Source organism: Pelodiscus sinensis, chromosome 1 (assembly GCF_052426305.1).
Source record: "Pelodiscus sinensis isolate ZL-2025 chromosome 1, ASM5242630v1, whole genome shotgun sequence".
NCBI classification, from domain to species: Eukaryota; Metazoa; Chordata; order Testudines; family Trionychidae; genus Pelodiscus; species Pelodiscus sinensis.
Genome location: NC_143052.1, coordinates 307,097,825 through 307,114,000, shown reverse-complemented (window position 1 = coordinate 307,114,000; position 16,176 = coordinate 307,097,825). Strand labels below are relative to the sequence as shown.

Here is a 16,176-nt window from a genome sequence, read left to right as displayed (position 1 = left end):
TTCCCTCTAAGAGTTTCCTCCCATGAGCAGAATTAATTTTGTGTTATGCACCTGTACTGAGTTCACATGGCTTGTTTGGATGTGCCACTGTGGCACCCAAGTTATAAATATCTTATAAACCTTTATCTTTCCCCTCTGCTACCATGTCTCCTCCCCTTGCTCCATCATCTCCCCTGGTGCTGCTGCTCCCCAACACCTCACCCTCCTCTGCTATCCTGACTCCTGCCCTGCTCACTGCCCTCAGCCCTCCAGAGACCTACCCCCCTCCACCAGCCTTTCTCTCTCCCCTGTGCTCACTCCTCCAGTAGCCCCACTCTGATCATGTGAGCTTTCCCTCCTCATCCCCTCTCCTAACACCTCCCTCTACACACTTGCCCTGCCTCTCTCCTTTGGTGCTGGTCCCTCCCCTGCAGGTGTTTGCCCTTCTGCTTCACCCCCAGAATCCCCTGGCACCTGCACCTTCCCTTAGCCCTGCACTCTCCTGGTCTCCCCCTTCCCTAACTGCCCCTGCCTTCTTTTTCTCTGATGCCCACCCCCTCACCACCCTCTGCCCCCATTCCCCTCATGCTCCTGTGCCCTCACACATGACTTGCACTGCCCCCTCCCTCCTCTAGCCCCCAATGCTCTTACTCTCTCTTCTCCCAGCATCACCCTGTCCCCCCTCCCACTGACATCTCCCCTCCTGCCCTTTTCCTCATTGTCTCCATTTGTCTCTCCCACACCCTGTCCCTTGGTGCCTTCCCCTTTCTTCTTCTGCACTGCTGCCTCCCCTCAGCACAAGCCCCTTCCTCTCCCTCCCTTCTCCCTATTTTTCCCCTTCTCCTACCTTCTGCCTTCCAGTTTGTAGGGCTGGAGTCTGTGATTGGGCCCCAGAAGTCCCCGCAGCCCTGGCCCCAGCTGCTTCCGGGGCTCCAGACCACGCGCTTGTCTGTGCGGTGCAACTCTGGCCCGGGTGGTTTTATAGCCCGAGGCTGTGAGGTCACGCCGGGGTGTCTCCCCTCTCAGCTGTTGCACGGCGTTTGAGCATGCCGCGCATGCACTCCCTCGGCCTCACAGTGCCCTGTACATGGCTGGCGCATGGCGCCGGGGAATTTAAAGTGCAGGGCTGTGGTGCCCCGTCACAATTCCCCTCCTCCTCCAGCAGCCGCCAGCCGGCCCTTCAGAGGACGGCCCACCTAGAAATTCCCGGTATCCCGCCGGGCCAGTCCGCCCCTGACCAGGTGTTAACAACATGGAGATAAAACTGACTCAGAAGAGTGGAGCAAGCAGAGCCTGGGTCGCTCTGCTTACTGCTGCCACGGTGAAGCAAAGAACCCAACTGGGAGATGGCAACGGAATGGAGCAGGCTGCTGTGTCGCTCTGCTTCTCCCTGCTCCCGCTGCCACAGTCAGTGGGAGGGGCTATCCCTGATGTCACCCTGCTTCAAGCCCCCCAGATAATTCCCCCAAGACATCCTGGGCTTAGGGTTGCCAGGTGTCTGGTATTGACCTGGACAGTGCGGTATTTTCGCCTCCTGTCCGGTAAAAAAATTCAGAAAATACCGGACACCTAAAATGTCTGGTATTTTCTGATTTTTTTCCGGCCAGGAGGTGAAAATCCCGGGTGCTTATCTGGTTCCATAGGGGAGCTGTGCGGCCAGGAGCAGGGAGACAAGATGGTGGATGGCTGCAAGCAGCCTGTGAGGGCCAGAAAGCCTCAAAAGTGTCTCTTAAAGGGGCCACACTGTTGGGTTTTTTTTAATGTTTTTGCTCAACAACTTTGGTCTCCCCCCTTTTGTTTTCTCAACAGAATTTTTTTCCCGGTGGGTTTTTTTTGCGGGGGGGGGGGATTTGGTTAAACCATCTGGCAACCCTATCTGGATCCTGCAGGCTAACCTCAGTATGGGAGACCATCCTGTCCATAAGATGGTTAGGGCAGCTGCCATGGGGCCCCGGGCAGCCACCCCAAACTGTCCTATGGACAGAACAGCTCTGTATCCAACACAAACGTTGCCAACTCTTCAACAAAATCTGGATCTGTGAAGAAATTCCACCTGACCTTAAAAACACCAGCATGGTTACAATATTCAAGAAAGGGGACAAATCTTTCTGTGGGAACTACCGAGGTATTGCCCTCCTTTCCATCACAGGGAAGATTCTAGCCCAGATCCTACTAAACTACTTCTTCCTCCTGGCCAAAGAACTCTTCCCTGAATCACAGTGTAGCTTCAAGCCATCCGAAGGCACAACCAACATAATCTTTGTGGCATGACAGATTCAGAAGTGCAGAGAGCAACATCAGGAACTGTTTATGGCATTCATCAACCTAACCAAGCCTTTGACTCTATCAGTTGCAATGCCCTATGGAAGATGCTGAGTCGGTTTGGCTATCCAGTGTCCATGGAAATTAATTTCCATCATCATGATGGGATGACTTCCATCATTTTGTGCAACAGCTCAGTAACTGAGCCAATAATCATTTGCATGAGTGTACTGCAGGGATGTGTCATTATTAAACACTCTTCTCCATTTACCTTGCCCTGATCCTGATTCTTATTTACGAGACCATCTTCCTGACATAACTGGGATTGAGTAGTCTATGGATGACCAGCTCCGCAATCTCCAGTCTCCAAACAAAATGTAAGATCATGAGAATTGGCATCACTGACCTTCATTATGCAGATGACTGTCACTCTTGCACACACAGAGGCTGACCTGCAAAGCAAATGCCTATCACAGTCTAGGACTAGGTCTTTCTCTCAACATTAAGAAAACCAAGGTATTTCTACTAGCCCTTATCTGCACAAACTATTCTTCCTCTTCCACAAATCAGTAATACCAGAGAACTCTGGAAAATGTGGACATTTTCCATATCTTGGCAGCCACCTTTCCCAAACACTACTGAAATTGAATGCATGGCTACTGAAATTGAACACAGGATCTGCTGTGCCAGCAAATCTTTTGGAACACTACTCCAACAAATCTTCAATCATAGGGATCTGCAATCAGGTATCAAGATCAAGATCAAGATTTACAAGGCAGTTATCATCCCCGCCCTTCTCTATGGGTATGAGACCTGGGTAACCTACAGAGGACACCTCAAGTGGCTGGAGCGGTTCCAGCAGCACTGCCTTAGAATTCTTAGGATCAGCTGGGAAGCCTGACACACTAAAATCAGTGCTCTCTCTGCAGTCAATATCAGCAGTATAGAAGAAGAGGTCATGACATACCAACTACACTGGGCTAACCCCTATATATATATGCCTGACGCTTGTCTCCCTAAACAAGTACTCTGTTTTGGAGTCCCAACTCGCAGTTTGAAAATCGCTGATTTAGATAGATATCTGGAATTACATATAGTAGATTTATTATAGTTTTAGAGAGTTTGTCCGGTATGTCTCTTTGTTCAAGAACTCCTCCTAAAAGGTAAGAGTTAGGACCACCAAATTTGGTATACAGCTCCCTCTTATCATACCTTAAAACAAAGTAAGGGTTTGGTTGTGCCAGGAAAATAGGATGTGCCTGGAAAGGGATTGCTTCTCAGAAAACCCTAGGGATAAATTATCCCATAATTGCCTATTGCAGGATTTCTTGCTATTTCTCTGAAATACACTGGAATACATGGATTGGATTATCATTGTCCATTGGTCTGAAACAGTACTGCAATTCCTATGTCCATACAAATGAATCTTTACTTCTGATGTCAGTGTGAGGATCAGGTCCTGAAGCTTGTTCAACTGTCATCTGTGTCAGGCCCTTTGCGCTGCAGAAATAGAGGAAAGGTGGTGATTTGAAAACTCCTACAGATTCCTGTGAAGAGAAGGGGAACTGATCCACCTTGTGCTACTCCAAAGTAGTGCTTTTCAGCTTGTGCTCCATGGACCCATGGCAGCTTGCAGACTACATCTAAGATATCAAGAACGTCTGAATCTCTATTTGAAATTTGTTAGGGGTCCGGAAATGAAAAAAAAGTTGAAAGCTAGTGCCATGGTGGTGGTGTCACTGCATCCACTTCAAGGGCATTACAGCTGAGCTGTTTAAAACACTGGTAACACAGTGGCAAATCAGGCTGCTGGTTGTGAATGGCACCACAATGCTTATACTTCTTCTGGAGCTTTGTGAGCACGAGCGGCGAGTTATATGGGCTCATGGTGCCCATGCTCCAGCAATATTCAGTGCCGGGAGCCCTGTTCCACCAGTATTTGGATCTGGGCCTCTCCCCCGGCCCTGCCTGGAATGGGCCCCAGCCCCCACCTGCCGGCCCCCTTGCGTGTCCTCCCACCCCGTCCGCAGAGCGTCCCCCCGTCCCCATCCCGTCCCTGCCGTGCGCAGCTTTCAGTCTGGCTCCCCCTTGCTGGCTGCTGCCGCCATGCACAGCGTTTACAGGTGAGCAGGGAGATGCCCGGGCGTGACGTGACATCACGGCCCAGGACTTTAAAACTGTTCAGCTCAGCGTTGTGCCACGTGGCCTAGCTCTGGGTTCACAGTCTGGGGACTTCTGGGGCCCAAGCACAGATTCCGGCCCCACAAAGTGGAAGGCAGAAGGTAAGGTAAGGGAGGGGAGGGGAAGTGAAGAGACGGGAGAAAACTATGCGGAAGGTGTGGGAGAGGAAGGGGCTTGTGCGGAGGGGGAGGGGCAGGGGAAGAAAGGGTAAGACACCAAGGGGCAGGGTGCAGGAGAGACAAATGTCAAGAGGCCAAGTGGAGACAATGAGGAAAAGGGCAGGAGAGGAGGTGTCAGTGGGAGGGAGGACAGGGTGATTCTGGGAGAGGAGAGAGTAAGGGTATTGGGGGATAGAGCAGGGTAGGGAGGTTCTGGGAGAAGGCTTGAAAGAAGGGGTGGGCATGAGGAAGGTGGGGATGGAGCAAGTCATGTGTGAGGGCACAGGGGCATGAGGGGAATGGGGGCAGAGGGTGGTGAGGGGGTGAGCATCAGGGAAAAAGAGGGCAAAAGGGGCAGTGGCAGTGAAGGAAGAGGGAGCCACCAGGAGGGTGCAGGGCTAAAGGAAGGTGCAGGTGCCAGGGGATTCTGGGGGTGAAGCAGAAGGGCAGACACCTGCAGGGGAGGGACCAGCACCAGAGGAGAGAGGCAGGGCAAGTGTGTAGAGGGAGGTGTTAGGAGAGGGGATGAGGAGGGGAAGCTCACATGATCAGAGTGGGGCTACTGGAGGAGTGAACACAGGGGAGAGAGAAAGGCTGGTGGAGGGGGGCAGGTCTCTGGAGGGCTGAGGGCAGTGAGACGGGCAGGAGTTGGGGGGCAGCAGCACCAGGGACACTGATGGAGCAAGGGGAGGAGATATGGCAGCAGAGAGAAAAGGTAAAGGTTTATAAAATATTTATTAATAACTTGGGTGCCAGAGTGGCACATCCAAACAAGCCATGTGAACTCAGTACTGGTGCACAACACAAAACTCATTCTGCTCATGGGAGGAAACTCTTAGGCTATGTCTACATTGGCGGCTTCTTGCGCAAGAACATCTTGCACAAGAACACGTCCAAACTCCCATGGCAGTGTGGACGCTCTCTTGCGCAAGAAAACTCTGATGGCCATTTTAGCCATAGGGCTTTCTTGCGCAAGAAATCCCTGCCGAGCTTCCACAGTGCCCTCTTGCACAGGAGAGCTTACACCTGTTAGAAAAGAGCGTAGTTCTTGCGCAAGACGCTCTCTCTTCCTACGCCATACTGTAAATTTCCTTTCGCAAGAGCGGGCGAGCAGTGTGGATACTCTGTGGGTTCTTGCACAAGAACGGCTGTACTTGCACAAGAAGCTGTGAGTGTAGACACAGCGTTAGAATACTTCCCCCAGTCTCTCTGCCCCGGATTTAATGTCACACACATTGGCTACGTCTAGACTGGCCCCTAATTCCGGAAAAGCCATGCAAAGCAGGTAAGTCAGAATAGGGAAATCCGCGGGGGATATTTAAATATCCCCTGCGGGATTTAAATAAACATGTCCGCCGCTTTTTTTCCGGCTTGGGGAAAAGCCGGAAAAAAGCATCTAGACTGGCGTGATCCTCCGGAATAAAGCCCTTTTCCGGAGGATCTCTTATTCCTACTGGAATTAGGGGCCAGTCTAGACGTAGCCATTGGTTTAATGCAATTGCAGGATAGTTGCATGGGGGGGGGGGCTGTTGGTGGGGGCCATACTAATCTCTGTTAGTAGGAGGATGGTGAGAAAAGTCCTTGGAGAGGGGTGACGTGACACCTTTTACTTCTGGTCATGTGTCCATCTTGCCCCGAGCATGCTACCTCCAGAGGCCTGGTTCACGGGGGTCAGGGGGTGTGGCTAATTGGGGGCTGGAGCTTGGTTAATGGGGGTCAGGGGGTGTGCGGGGGTCGGGGCGTGGCTAACGGGGGAAGCACCAAACATGATACAAGCCTGGCGCCCGTTTGCCAGTGTTTGCTTGTGGCAGAGCAGGGGGGTGGCCCTGGCTTCCCAGCACGCCTGACCACAACACCGCTTGGGCGCTGCTCTCGCGGCTGAGCTGCTGGACTCCTACGACTCTCCCCTGCGAGGAGAGCGGAGTTTTTGCCCCTCCAGTATCAAAGAGGCGACACAGGCAGCGGCCCGCCGCTGGGCAGGCTCCTGGTGCCGGACTTGGGCCAGGTGCAGGTCTGACTGCTGCCCGGGCCCCACGCCGGTAGGGCTGCAGCCGAGCGGGGATGGGGGCGGGGCGCGCAGGCACCGGGGGTCCGGACGGGCAGCGCCATGTGGCAGGGGCGGTAGAATCAGAAGCGGCCAGCCCGCGCGGGGCGGCGCTAAGGCAGCGAGGCCGTAGAGAGCAGGCGTAGTGGGCGGCGCTAGCGTGAGGAAGCAGAGAACATGGGCGGCGCTAGGGCCGGGGGGGCGGGCTGAAGACTGGTGGGGCGACGCTAGGGCCTGGAGGGAGCCGGCGTCAGGCGGGGTGGGCTCGCGCTCTGGGCCAGCGCGCGGAGTGGGGCGGGCCGCGAGGGGGTGAGGGTCTCGCGCTCTCCCTCTCTCGGAGCCGCGCGCCCGGCGGTTGGGGCGGTGGGTCTGGCGCGCGGGGCACGCGTCCCGCTGCAGCAGCTGGTGGGGGCTGCCCCCTCCCCAGCTCGGCGCTGTGATTGGGCGGAAGATGGCGCTGGGCGGATGGAAATCCTAATGACGGTCTCCAAAATCGCCTCTACCTGTACCATGGTGAGCGGGGGGCCTGGGTGTGCGCGTGGGGGGCCCCGGGGGAGCCGGGTGTGCGGGGGCGGGCTCTGGGGCGGCTGTGCACGCTGTGGGGGAGGGCGCTGCATGTGCTTGCGGGGGAGGCGGTGTGAGCCAGGCGCTGAGTGGGGGGTGGGTCCGGGGCGGAAGGCAGCGCTTGCGCTCCGCCGGGGGCTGCAGCGTCGCGCGTGGGGGGCGTGGAGAGGGGCGCGCTTCCTTCCCTTGCAAACGGGTGACACCGCTTCTCTTGGGTTCGGTGCTTCCCCTCGGCGCTGGTTTCGTGTTTTCATCTAGACCAGCTCGCCGTGGGAGGGAATCACACACTGGGTGTAGTTAATCGGCTTTAGAGAATGCAGCATTGAGGCAAGCACGAATGGCGGGGGGAGGGGAGAGCATACTATGGACATAGGGTGAAACTTGATTTAAATAACCACACGTAAGATCACTTAGCCAGTAGTGCGATGTCTTTATCAACAGTGAAAAGGAAATATTGCAGATCGCTTTTACTGAGTACAGGCTTTCACTGTATATCTCTAGAGAGCTTGACTTTTTTTTAAATATTTTTTTTTAAAAAAATCACCAGTGGTTAGTACATAATGCTTCAGTAATGCTGCGTGGGTTTGGTTGTCATCACAGTGACAATCTGGTGCAGCCTACTTAAGTAGTTTTCAGTCTAAGGGTCATGACCCAGTACAGGCTGGACTTCGCTGATCCAGCACCCTTGGGACCTGAGCGTTCCGAATGTGGGAATTTGCCAGACCAGAGAAGGTCCCCCTGACATCAGCCCCTTAGCCTGCTGCCCCTCTCTGCTGCCATCCTTCAGCCCAGCTGGGCTGCCTGCTGGCCAGCCCTAGCCCCGGCCCTCTTGCCCTTTGGGTGGCACATGGCCCCAGCCCTGCTGCCGAGAAGCATGCCATCCCGATTGGGCTGCTGCGGCCCCAGTTGTGCTGCTGGGTGGCAGGCAGTCCCGACTGCATCGCTGCTGCCACCCAGACTGCCGTAGTCCCAGCCAGGCTTCCCTTCCCAGGCTGTTAAGGCCCTGGCTATGCTGCCAAGCGGTAGGCAGCCCTGATGGCGCTGTCACTGTTGCCCGGACTGCCATGATCCCAGCCAGGCTTCCCTTCCCGGGCTATCGAGGCCCCAGTTCCGGTGCCAGGCAGTAGGCAGCCCTGATCATGCTCTGGCACCACTTGGGCAGCCTTGGCCCCACCATTGCCCAGGCTGCTGTTGTGGCCTTGCTGCTCTGTGCTGGGCTCCCAGCTGCTGTCCCTCCTGCTCGGGGTCTCTCTCATCCAGGAACATATGTGATCATGCCAGACCATGGATGTTGCTGCACCAGCGTCCCGATTTAGGGATGTGCAACCTGTACTTGGTGGTGGAATGTGAGGCAGTGGATCTCATTGCTATAGAGTGATCAGGTGACCAGTGGGGGTGCTAAGGCAGGCTTCCTGCCCGTTCTCGCACCGCAGATTGTGCTGCAGCCCAGAAGCGGCCAGCAGCAGGCCTGGCTTCTGTGGGTGGACGGGGGCATAGGGCATTGCACACTGTTCCTACTCTGAGCACAAGCTCTGCATTCTCATTGTCTGGAAACCTGCTGCTGGCTGCTTCTGGGGCACAGCACAATCTGTGGTGCCAGAGCAGGCAGGAGGCCTGCCTTAGCACCCCTGCTGCACTGCTGACTGGGAGCCACTCAAGGTAAGCATTTCCTGCCTCAGTCCTGACACCCACACAACTCCAGCCCAAAGCTCTGGTCCTCAGCCCCAACCTGGAGCACACGCTTTAGTCATATTATGTTGGGTTGTGGGCATCAACAATTTTCTTAAACTGGGTCATGAGGAAAAAAAAGTTTGAAAACCACTACCCTAGGTTACCCTTAAAGGCTTCTTTTCATACAGTGTAATTAGTCTTGTGCAGTATGGCACATACATTGGTATGTAGTCTGAATGGCTTACATCTGTTCTAGGCCTGATGGGAACACTCCTTTCAGTGATTTTTTTTAAAAATTGCACTTCATTCTTAAATATTTGTGAAGGAAGAGTTATGAGCACATTAGTTGGCGTAATATAACTTTTTTTTATGACTAACTTTCAACAAACTATAAAGTCATGATTGTTTTTTAAAGTGTTGAATTTGGTAAATAAGTTATCCTTTAACTTAGGAGCAGGCAATAATTTTTGATGAGGGGGAGAACTCCAGGAATTTGGTAAGTAGTCAAGGGCCACACTCTTCCATGATATTAATGGAGGAGTTGTGGGGTCTGGGGTTTAGGTTGGGTGCAGAAAGGAGCTTGGAGTTAGAGATTGAGGTGTAGGAAGGGGTGTGGGATCTGGGAAGGAGTCTGGATGATGGAGGGGATTGTGACCTGGAGCAGAAGACTGAGGTGCAGGCTCTAGGAGGGGTTACAGGTTAGGGATGTGAACCACTAGTGGATTATCCGATAGACTGTTTATCGGATAGTCAACAGGCTAGTTGACCATCCCTTGCTGCCTCTATCAGAAAGAGGCAGCAAGATGTGTGTGTGTGTGGGGAGAGGGTAGGGGATAGAAGAGGAGGAAGTGCTTCAAAGCGGCAGTGCTGCATGGAGCCCAGGGCCCAACCCTGGGCTCTACATGGTGCTGCCATTTTGAAATGCCTCATGCAGCCCGGGGCCAGCTGGGGAGTCCCCCCGCTGACCTCGGGCTCTATGTGGTACTGCCACTTTGAAACGCCATGGGGAGCATGGGATTAGTGAGAGACTGCTTGAGTCCCCCCTGACTCCATGAAGACCTAGTGCTGTTGCTACATTTCAAAGGCAGAGGTGTCCTTATCGACTAATTAAATAGTTAATCTAAATTTAACATCCCTAGTACAGGTGCAGGAGAGGATTCTGACCTGGAGGAGATACAGTGTCTGGGAGAGAATGTGGGTGGAGGAGCAGAGGGTCTGAGTTACATGGGGTAGAGATGCAAGGGGTGGGGGCGGGGGGCGGAGCTGGAATGCTAGAGGCAGGCTCTGGCCAGGAGACACTTACTTGGGCTGGCCAGGAGCCCTGCCCACCAGATTCCTCAGTGAGGTGGGGCCATGTGTGCTGCTCTGAACACTGAGAGCCCATGAGGAGGGTGAGAAGTACTTTGCGCACCACCTGTCCTACAAATAGGAAGCTTCCATTGGCAGGAAACCAGCCAATGGGAACTGTGTAATTGTGCTGGGGATGGGGGCAAGTGCAAAGAATCTTCTCCCCTCCAACCCTGGGCTCGAAGCACTCACCTGGCCAGTGATCTCCTTTCTTCAGCCAGATGTGAGAGGCATGCATGGAATACGAGTACTTTCCCCTCGCTCTCTTAGCATCTAGGGAGTGGGATGAAAAGCCCCCTTACCCTGCAGAAATTCCACCCTTGATGTTGATTAATTGAATAATCATGTAACAGCATAAAATGTTAGTGGTTACACGACTATTTGATAGTCCCCAGAGCCGGGTCTGGGAGCCTGTGCGCTTCGGCCCCACTCTTCCACCATAGATTCCTCACTCCTGGGATAGGGAGCATACCCGCACTCACATTCTTTACAGGGCTGCTGGTCTCCTTCATAAGCATATTGGAACTCTGTGCTGTCCTACAACTCTTGCTCACGCTCTCTACCACTCATCAAGGACAAGACTATTCAAATATGGACAATATAGCTTGTATGTAATATGGACAATATAGCTTGTATGGATTATGTAAATGGACAAGGAAGAGCATGTTCAAAAACTTCAAAAGGAAGTTTTTCTTCACTCAGTGCTCAGTGAAGTTTTTCTTCACTCAGCCTCTGGAACTCCTTGTTAGAGGATGTGGTGAAGGCTAGGTCTTTAACAGAGTTCAGAAAAGAGCTAGATAATTCATGGAGTGTAGGGCCATCAATGGCTATTAGCCAGTATGGGTAGGAATGGTGTCCCTAGCCTCAGTTTCTCTGCAAGTCGGTGACAGGGGAGGGATCACGTGAGGATTACCTGTTGTGTTACCTCTCTCTGAGGCATCTGGTATTGGCCACTGTCAGCAGACATGATACTGGGCTAGATGGATCATTGGTCTGACCCAGTATGATCATTCTGATGTTCATTCTCCCTTTGTGCGGAAGCCATAAAACTCTGGCGATGGTGCATCAGACACAAGATCCACATCACCGCAGCTTACCTACCTAGATATCAGAATGCCGGAGTGGACGCCTTCAGTTGAAAACTTTCTCGGGCCTACAAATGGGATCTCAACAAGACTGTCCTCTCATACATTTTCCAACTGTGGGGGTTCCCCTAAATAGACTCTTTTGCAACTGCCCAGAATGCCAAATGCCCACAGTTCTGCTCCAGAGCAGGCTTTGGCAGCCAGTGATTAGGCGATGCATTCCTCCTTTAGTGGAACCCCCCCCTTTTTTTTGCATTCCCTCCCATTCTCCTTTTGAACTGGGTGGTCCATAAGATCAGACTGGGTTGGCCCCACTGTGGGAGGGGAGGGGAGCGGAGGGGGAGAGGGGTTGGCCGGCCGAGCCACGCTGTGGGAGCAGGGTTTGGCTCCGGGGCAGGCGCCCGCGGGGGGGTTGGCTGTGCAGCGGGAGGGGGTTGGCCGCGCTGCGGAAGAGGGGGTTTGGCCCTGGGGCAGGCATGCACGGGGTTTCCCTGCGCCACCGGGGAGGGGGGCGGGGGGAAGTCAGGCCTGAAGGAGGAATGTGCTGGCTTCCCTCTGTGGGGGGTGGGGGGGGAATCTGCTGCCACTGGCTCTCCACTCCTCTGTCCCCAGCTACAGAACTCTGTCCCCATTCCCGTCCCCAGCTACAGAACTCTGTCCCCATTCCCATCCCCACTCCTCAAACTCTGTCCCCACAAAATGTATAATTATAAATGCTTCATTTTAGATTTAAATAGCATGAATAAAAAACAGACCATTTATTTCATAACTATAAACACGTGATTTTAATTTTATATATCACTTAATTTAAAAACAAACTGTTTATCAGAGTGTGTAAGTAAGGGCTGGAGATAGCAAGTGATGGACAGGAGGAGAATAGAGAGGGTGGGGGTTCAAGGGAGGGGCAGGGCGGTAGATCTTCACCTGTTCTGAGATTTAAAAAGTGATCCTGGGTGTAAAAAGGTTGGAGACCACTGCCCTACAGGGATTTGTGTTCATTCCAATAGGGGTCAGTAATCTATGGCTCATGAGCCAAATATAGCTCACTGGGGAGCCAGACAGGGCTCTTTTGAAGCTGGAGCCCAGCCCCCATCTTGCTCTTCCTGCAGCCGGGAGCCTGTGTTGGTGCTACAGCAGGCCTGGGCAAAGCAGTCCAGCCCACAGACACAGCAGAGAGCCTCCAGGAAGACTCTCCTGCTTGCCCCACCCCTACCCTGAGAAAAGGGCTGTTTGTTTTTCACAAACTGTGAGCCAGGAGGAGAGGGGGAAGTGATGCTTCACAGCTGCTCCTGCACCCAGAACAATCCCAATGGCTGGTTTCTGGCCAATGGAAACTACCTGTTTTTGAGAACAGGCAACATGCAAACCACCAATCCCTCCTCCGTTCAGGCTTTTATTCACAGAGCACCTGGTTCTGCAGCCTGGGGGTTGTCAGGGCAAGCTCCTGAGAAATGTGCTGGATTGCTGGCCTGGAGTCTCTCAGGTAAGTCTCCTGGCCAGAGCCTGCTTCTGGCACCCAGTCGCTCCCTCCCTCTGCCCCACTTAACCCAAACCGTCTGTACCCCTCCAGAGTCTATACTTGCTCTCAGACCCTGCATCCCAATTCCATGCCTTAGGTCACAATCCAAACTCACAACTGCCTCCTTCACCCAAACTCAGTGACCCCCAACCCAAAAACGGTTCCCCACCCCTGCCATAAATAAAGACGACATTGAAACCTTTTGTGCTGGATGTAATATTTTACTTTATTTAAAAATGAAGCCTAGCCAATGAGCCCAGCTCATCCCTCATCTGATTGCAGCATCATAACACTCATGCACACCCCCCGCCACCAACCCTGAGCCTATCATACACCCAAATCTAGATTCCTGCACCCCCACATCCCCAACCCCCTGCCATAAGATTGACAGACAACAGCCTGAATGCATGCAGCTGAATTTGACCAGTTAGGATGTAAACTTCAAAGAAATGTGCGAAAAGATGCTGCATCAGAAGTCCGATTAAATAAAGTCTATGAGTACAATGTTTCATTGATGCTATTATTAATCATTATGTCAGTTATCAATAATATTAAGTTGTATATTTCAGTCATACAAACTGGCATTTTTATATGCAGGGCTCGACAAATAATACAATCTACTCACCACGGGCGAGTAGATTGTAACCCGGAAGAGCTGGGTTCGGGCTCTGACAGCGCAGCTGGCGAGCGGGGCTTGCCGCAGTTCGGCGAGCCCTGCTTATATGGCTCTTTGTTGACCACTTGTTCTGAATTTTGATGTAGCTTGGCTCTTTGATTTGAAAAGGTTGCTGACCTCTGCACTAGAACTATGTTAGCCTCCTTGGCTTTTCTTCACAATATCCCTATCATGAACATCTGTAGAGCTGCTACCTAGGCATCAACCCGTATTATGCCTTAGAGCAACAGGCAGTATCTGATACTTCCTGTCTCTTTAATAGGAGTACTGGAGCGGGAGAGAGGAGGCAGGGTGGCTCAGGGTGGAGAGAGGGACTGAGGGACACAAAGTGATGTGATATAGGAAATGATTTTTATATTAAGAGACGTGCTCTGTGGAATACAGGCAGTTAATTCCAAGAAAATGGGGAGCAATGTCCACCTATAAATATATGCCACTTCAAAAGCAATTGAACCCCTAGTTTTCATTTTTAAATAGTTATTATTCGTAGTAGACATATGGGACCTATTTACAGAACTCATGGGTATGTATTAGCATGCCTAATTTGTGTGTATTCTACTAGCTAGATATGCAACTGGCCATTTGTGTGTTCATTTATTCAAACTGGCCATTTCAGAGCTGGCCTTGTATCCTGGTAGAAACTGTTTGTTTAATTTTTCTCTCTTTGTCAATTTTTCATTTTTTTAAGTACATTACATGCCTAGACTGTGAATATGGAAAGAACTATCGCAGTGTCTGTGAATATTAAAAGTACATTGTTTTATTTTCCAGGGCGCCAATGCCTCAGCTTTAGAGAAAGAGATTGGTCCAGAACAGTTCCCAGTCAATGAGCACTATTTTGGTTTAGTTAATGTAAGTATCAACTGATAATTTGATTGCTTTGAAATACTAAGTAGTAAACCTGAAGTAGAAACAGATAATGAATGGCACCAATATAATGTCAATAGAAAGAAATGACTGAAATCTGGCCTGCAGTAAGTTTAATGCTAAAAGTTAAGCATGGCCTATAAAAGTACAGTATATGTCTATATGTTAGAAATATAGATCTACTAGAAGATTTACCCAGCGTTTCTCGGGTACCTAACTCAAATAACTTTTGTTTTTCTTCATTTAAATCATTGTTCTGTGGTGGAGCTGTGGATGAGGGGTTCGGTATTCAGGCTGCCCTGAGAAGAGAGGACAGCTCCAGCCCTCTCTCACTGCAGCAGCTTGGGGCCAGGTGGGAAGTGCCTCTCCATGGCCACTGCAGTAAGCACAGCCTGGGGAGGAGTGTATGTCCTCCTGCTGGTGGATGGAGTGACAGTCATACAAACAGATAAACTTTCTGAAATATAAAACAGGACTATGTAGCACTTTAAAGACTAACAAGATGGTTTATTAGGTAATGAGCTTTCATGGGCCAGACCCACTTCCTCAGATCGAATAGTGGAAGAAAATTGTCACAACCATATATACCAAAGGATACAATTAAAAAAAATGAACTTTGGTATATATGGTTGTGACATTTTTCTTCCACTATTTCAGGGGTTCCCAAACTTTTTGACACGGGGACCAGTAAATCCATTCACGAACTTTGAGGACCAGTAATGTTCATTTGCATATTTGCATATTCATTAATCAAATGATGAATATTCAAATAAGTTGTTTCTGGTCCTCCCAAATCTCCCAGTGCCAGCTTTAGCAAAGCTTTTGATATGGTCACCCAGAATATTCTTGCCAGCAAGTTAAGGAATATGGATTGGATAAATGGGCTGTAAGACGGACAGAAAGCTGGTTAAACCAGGGTTTCCCAAACTTTTTACTTGAATTGGAATCCTTTTTTTTCAGTTGTGCTTTTTGCAGCCCAAAAATATAAGCACATGAAAAACAAACTGAGAAAATACCAGACATATAACATTTCCGGTATTTTCTCAGTAGATAAGTTGTATTATTACTAGATGTATCAGTTTGTAGTTTCGAACTGTCTGGCTGGTAAATGTGCTCAGGCTGCATGAGTGTGTCTACCAGCCAGACAGTTGGCAACTACTCGAGGGGTGTGGGGGGGGAGGGGGGAGGCGAGAGAACAGTAGGATCCCTGTGCCGGACTAACTCGTGCTTTGTGGATGGGGGGAGGGGGGAACGGGGTCGGGTCAGTCCCACTCCCTGCAGGCCGATTCATTCCTCCCCCCTGCTCCCCCCGCTGCATTTCTGGTCAGCCCCACTTCCCTCAGTCCCCTTCCGGGCAGCCAGTTCTCCCCCGCTTCTCCTCCCAATCTCCCTTGGCCAGCCCACTGCCTGCGTCCAGCCCTCCTTCCAGCAGCCGCTTCTCCCATCCCACCCACATCTTCCCAAGCTAGCTCCCTGCCCCCAACCTCACCCCCCCCAGAAGCCCTGCTTCCACCAGCCCCCCAATCTCCCCAGCCTGCCCTGATTTCCCCCATCCAGTTCTGCGTCCGGTGGCCAGCTCTCCCCTCCTCCTCACCCCAGAATCCCCTGGCACCTGCACCTTTCCTTAGCCCTGCGCCCTCCTGGTGCCTCCCTTTGCCCTCTTTTTCCCTAAAATCCACCCCCTCACCAGTCTCTTCCCCATTCCCCTCCTGCTCCTCACACACGATTTGCTCCATCCTGACCTTCCTCATGCCCACCCCTTCTTTCAAGCCTTCTCCCAGCACCTCCCCCTCCAGCCCCCAGTGCTCCTCTCCTCTCCTCTC

General features: G+C 51.9%; 1 protein-coding gene across 2 annotated transcripts in view; it reads left to right on the top strand.

Annotated features, from left to right (window-relative positions):
* The first annotated feature begins 6,830 nt into the window (after positions 1-6,830).
* USP12 (ubiquitin specific peptidase 12) overlaps positions 6,831-16,176 on the top strand; it is a 61,848-nt gene continuing 52,502 nt past the window's right edge. Inside the window, exons 1-2 of one of the 2 annotated variants that reach the window (XM_075919240.2) lie at positions 6,831-7,137; positions 14,258-14,338. In XM_075919240.2, the coding sequence (XP_075775355.1) occupies positions 7,090-7,137; positions 14,258-14,338 (129 nt within the window). In that variant the 5' untranslated portion in view covers positions 6,831-7,089. The remainder of the gene's footprint in view (positions 7,138-14,257; positions 14,339-16,176) is intronic. The other variant, XM_075919239.2, reaches the window with a different exon arrangement.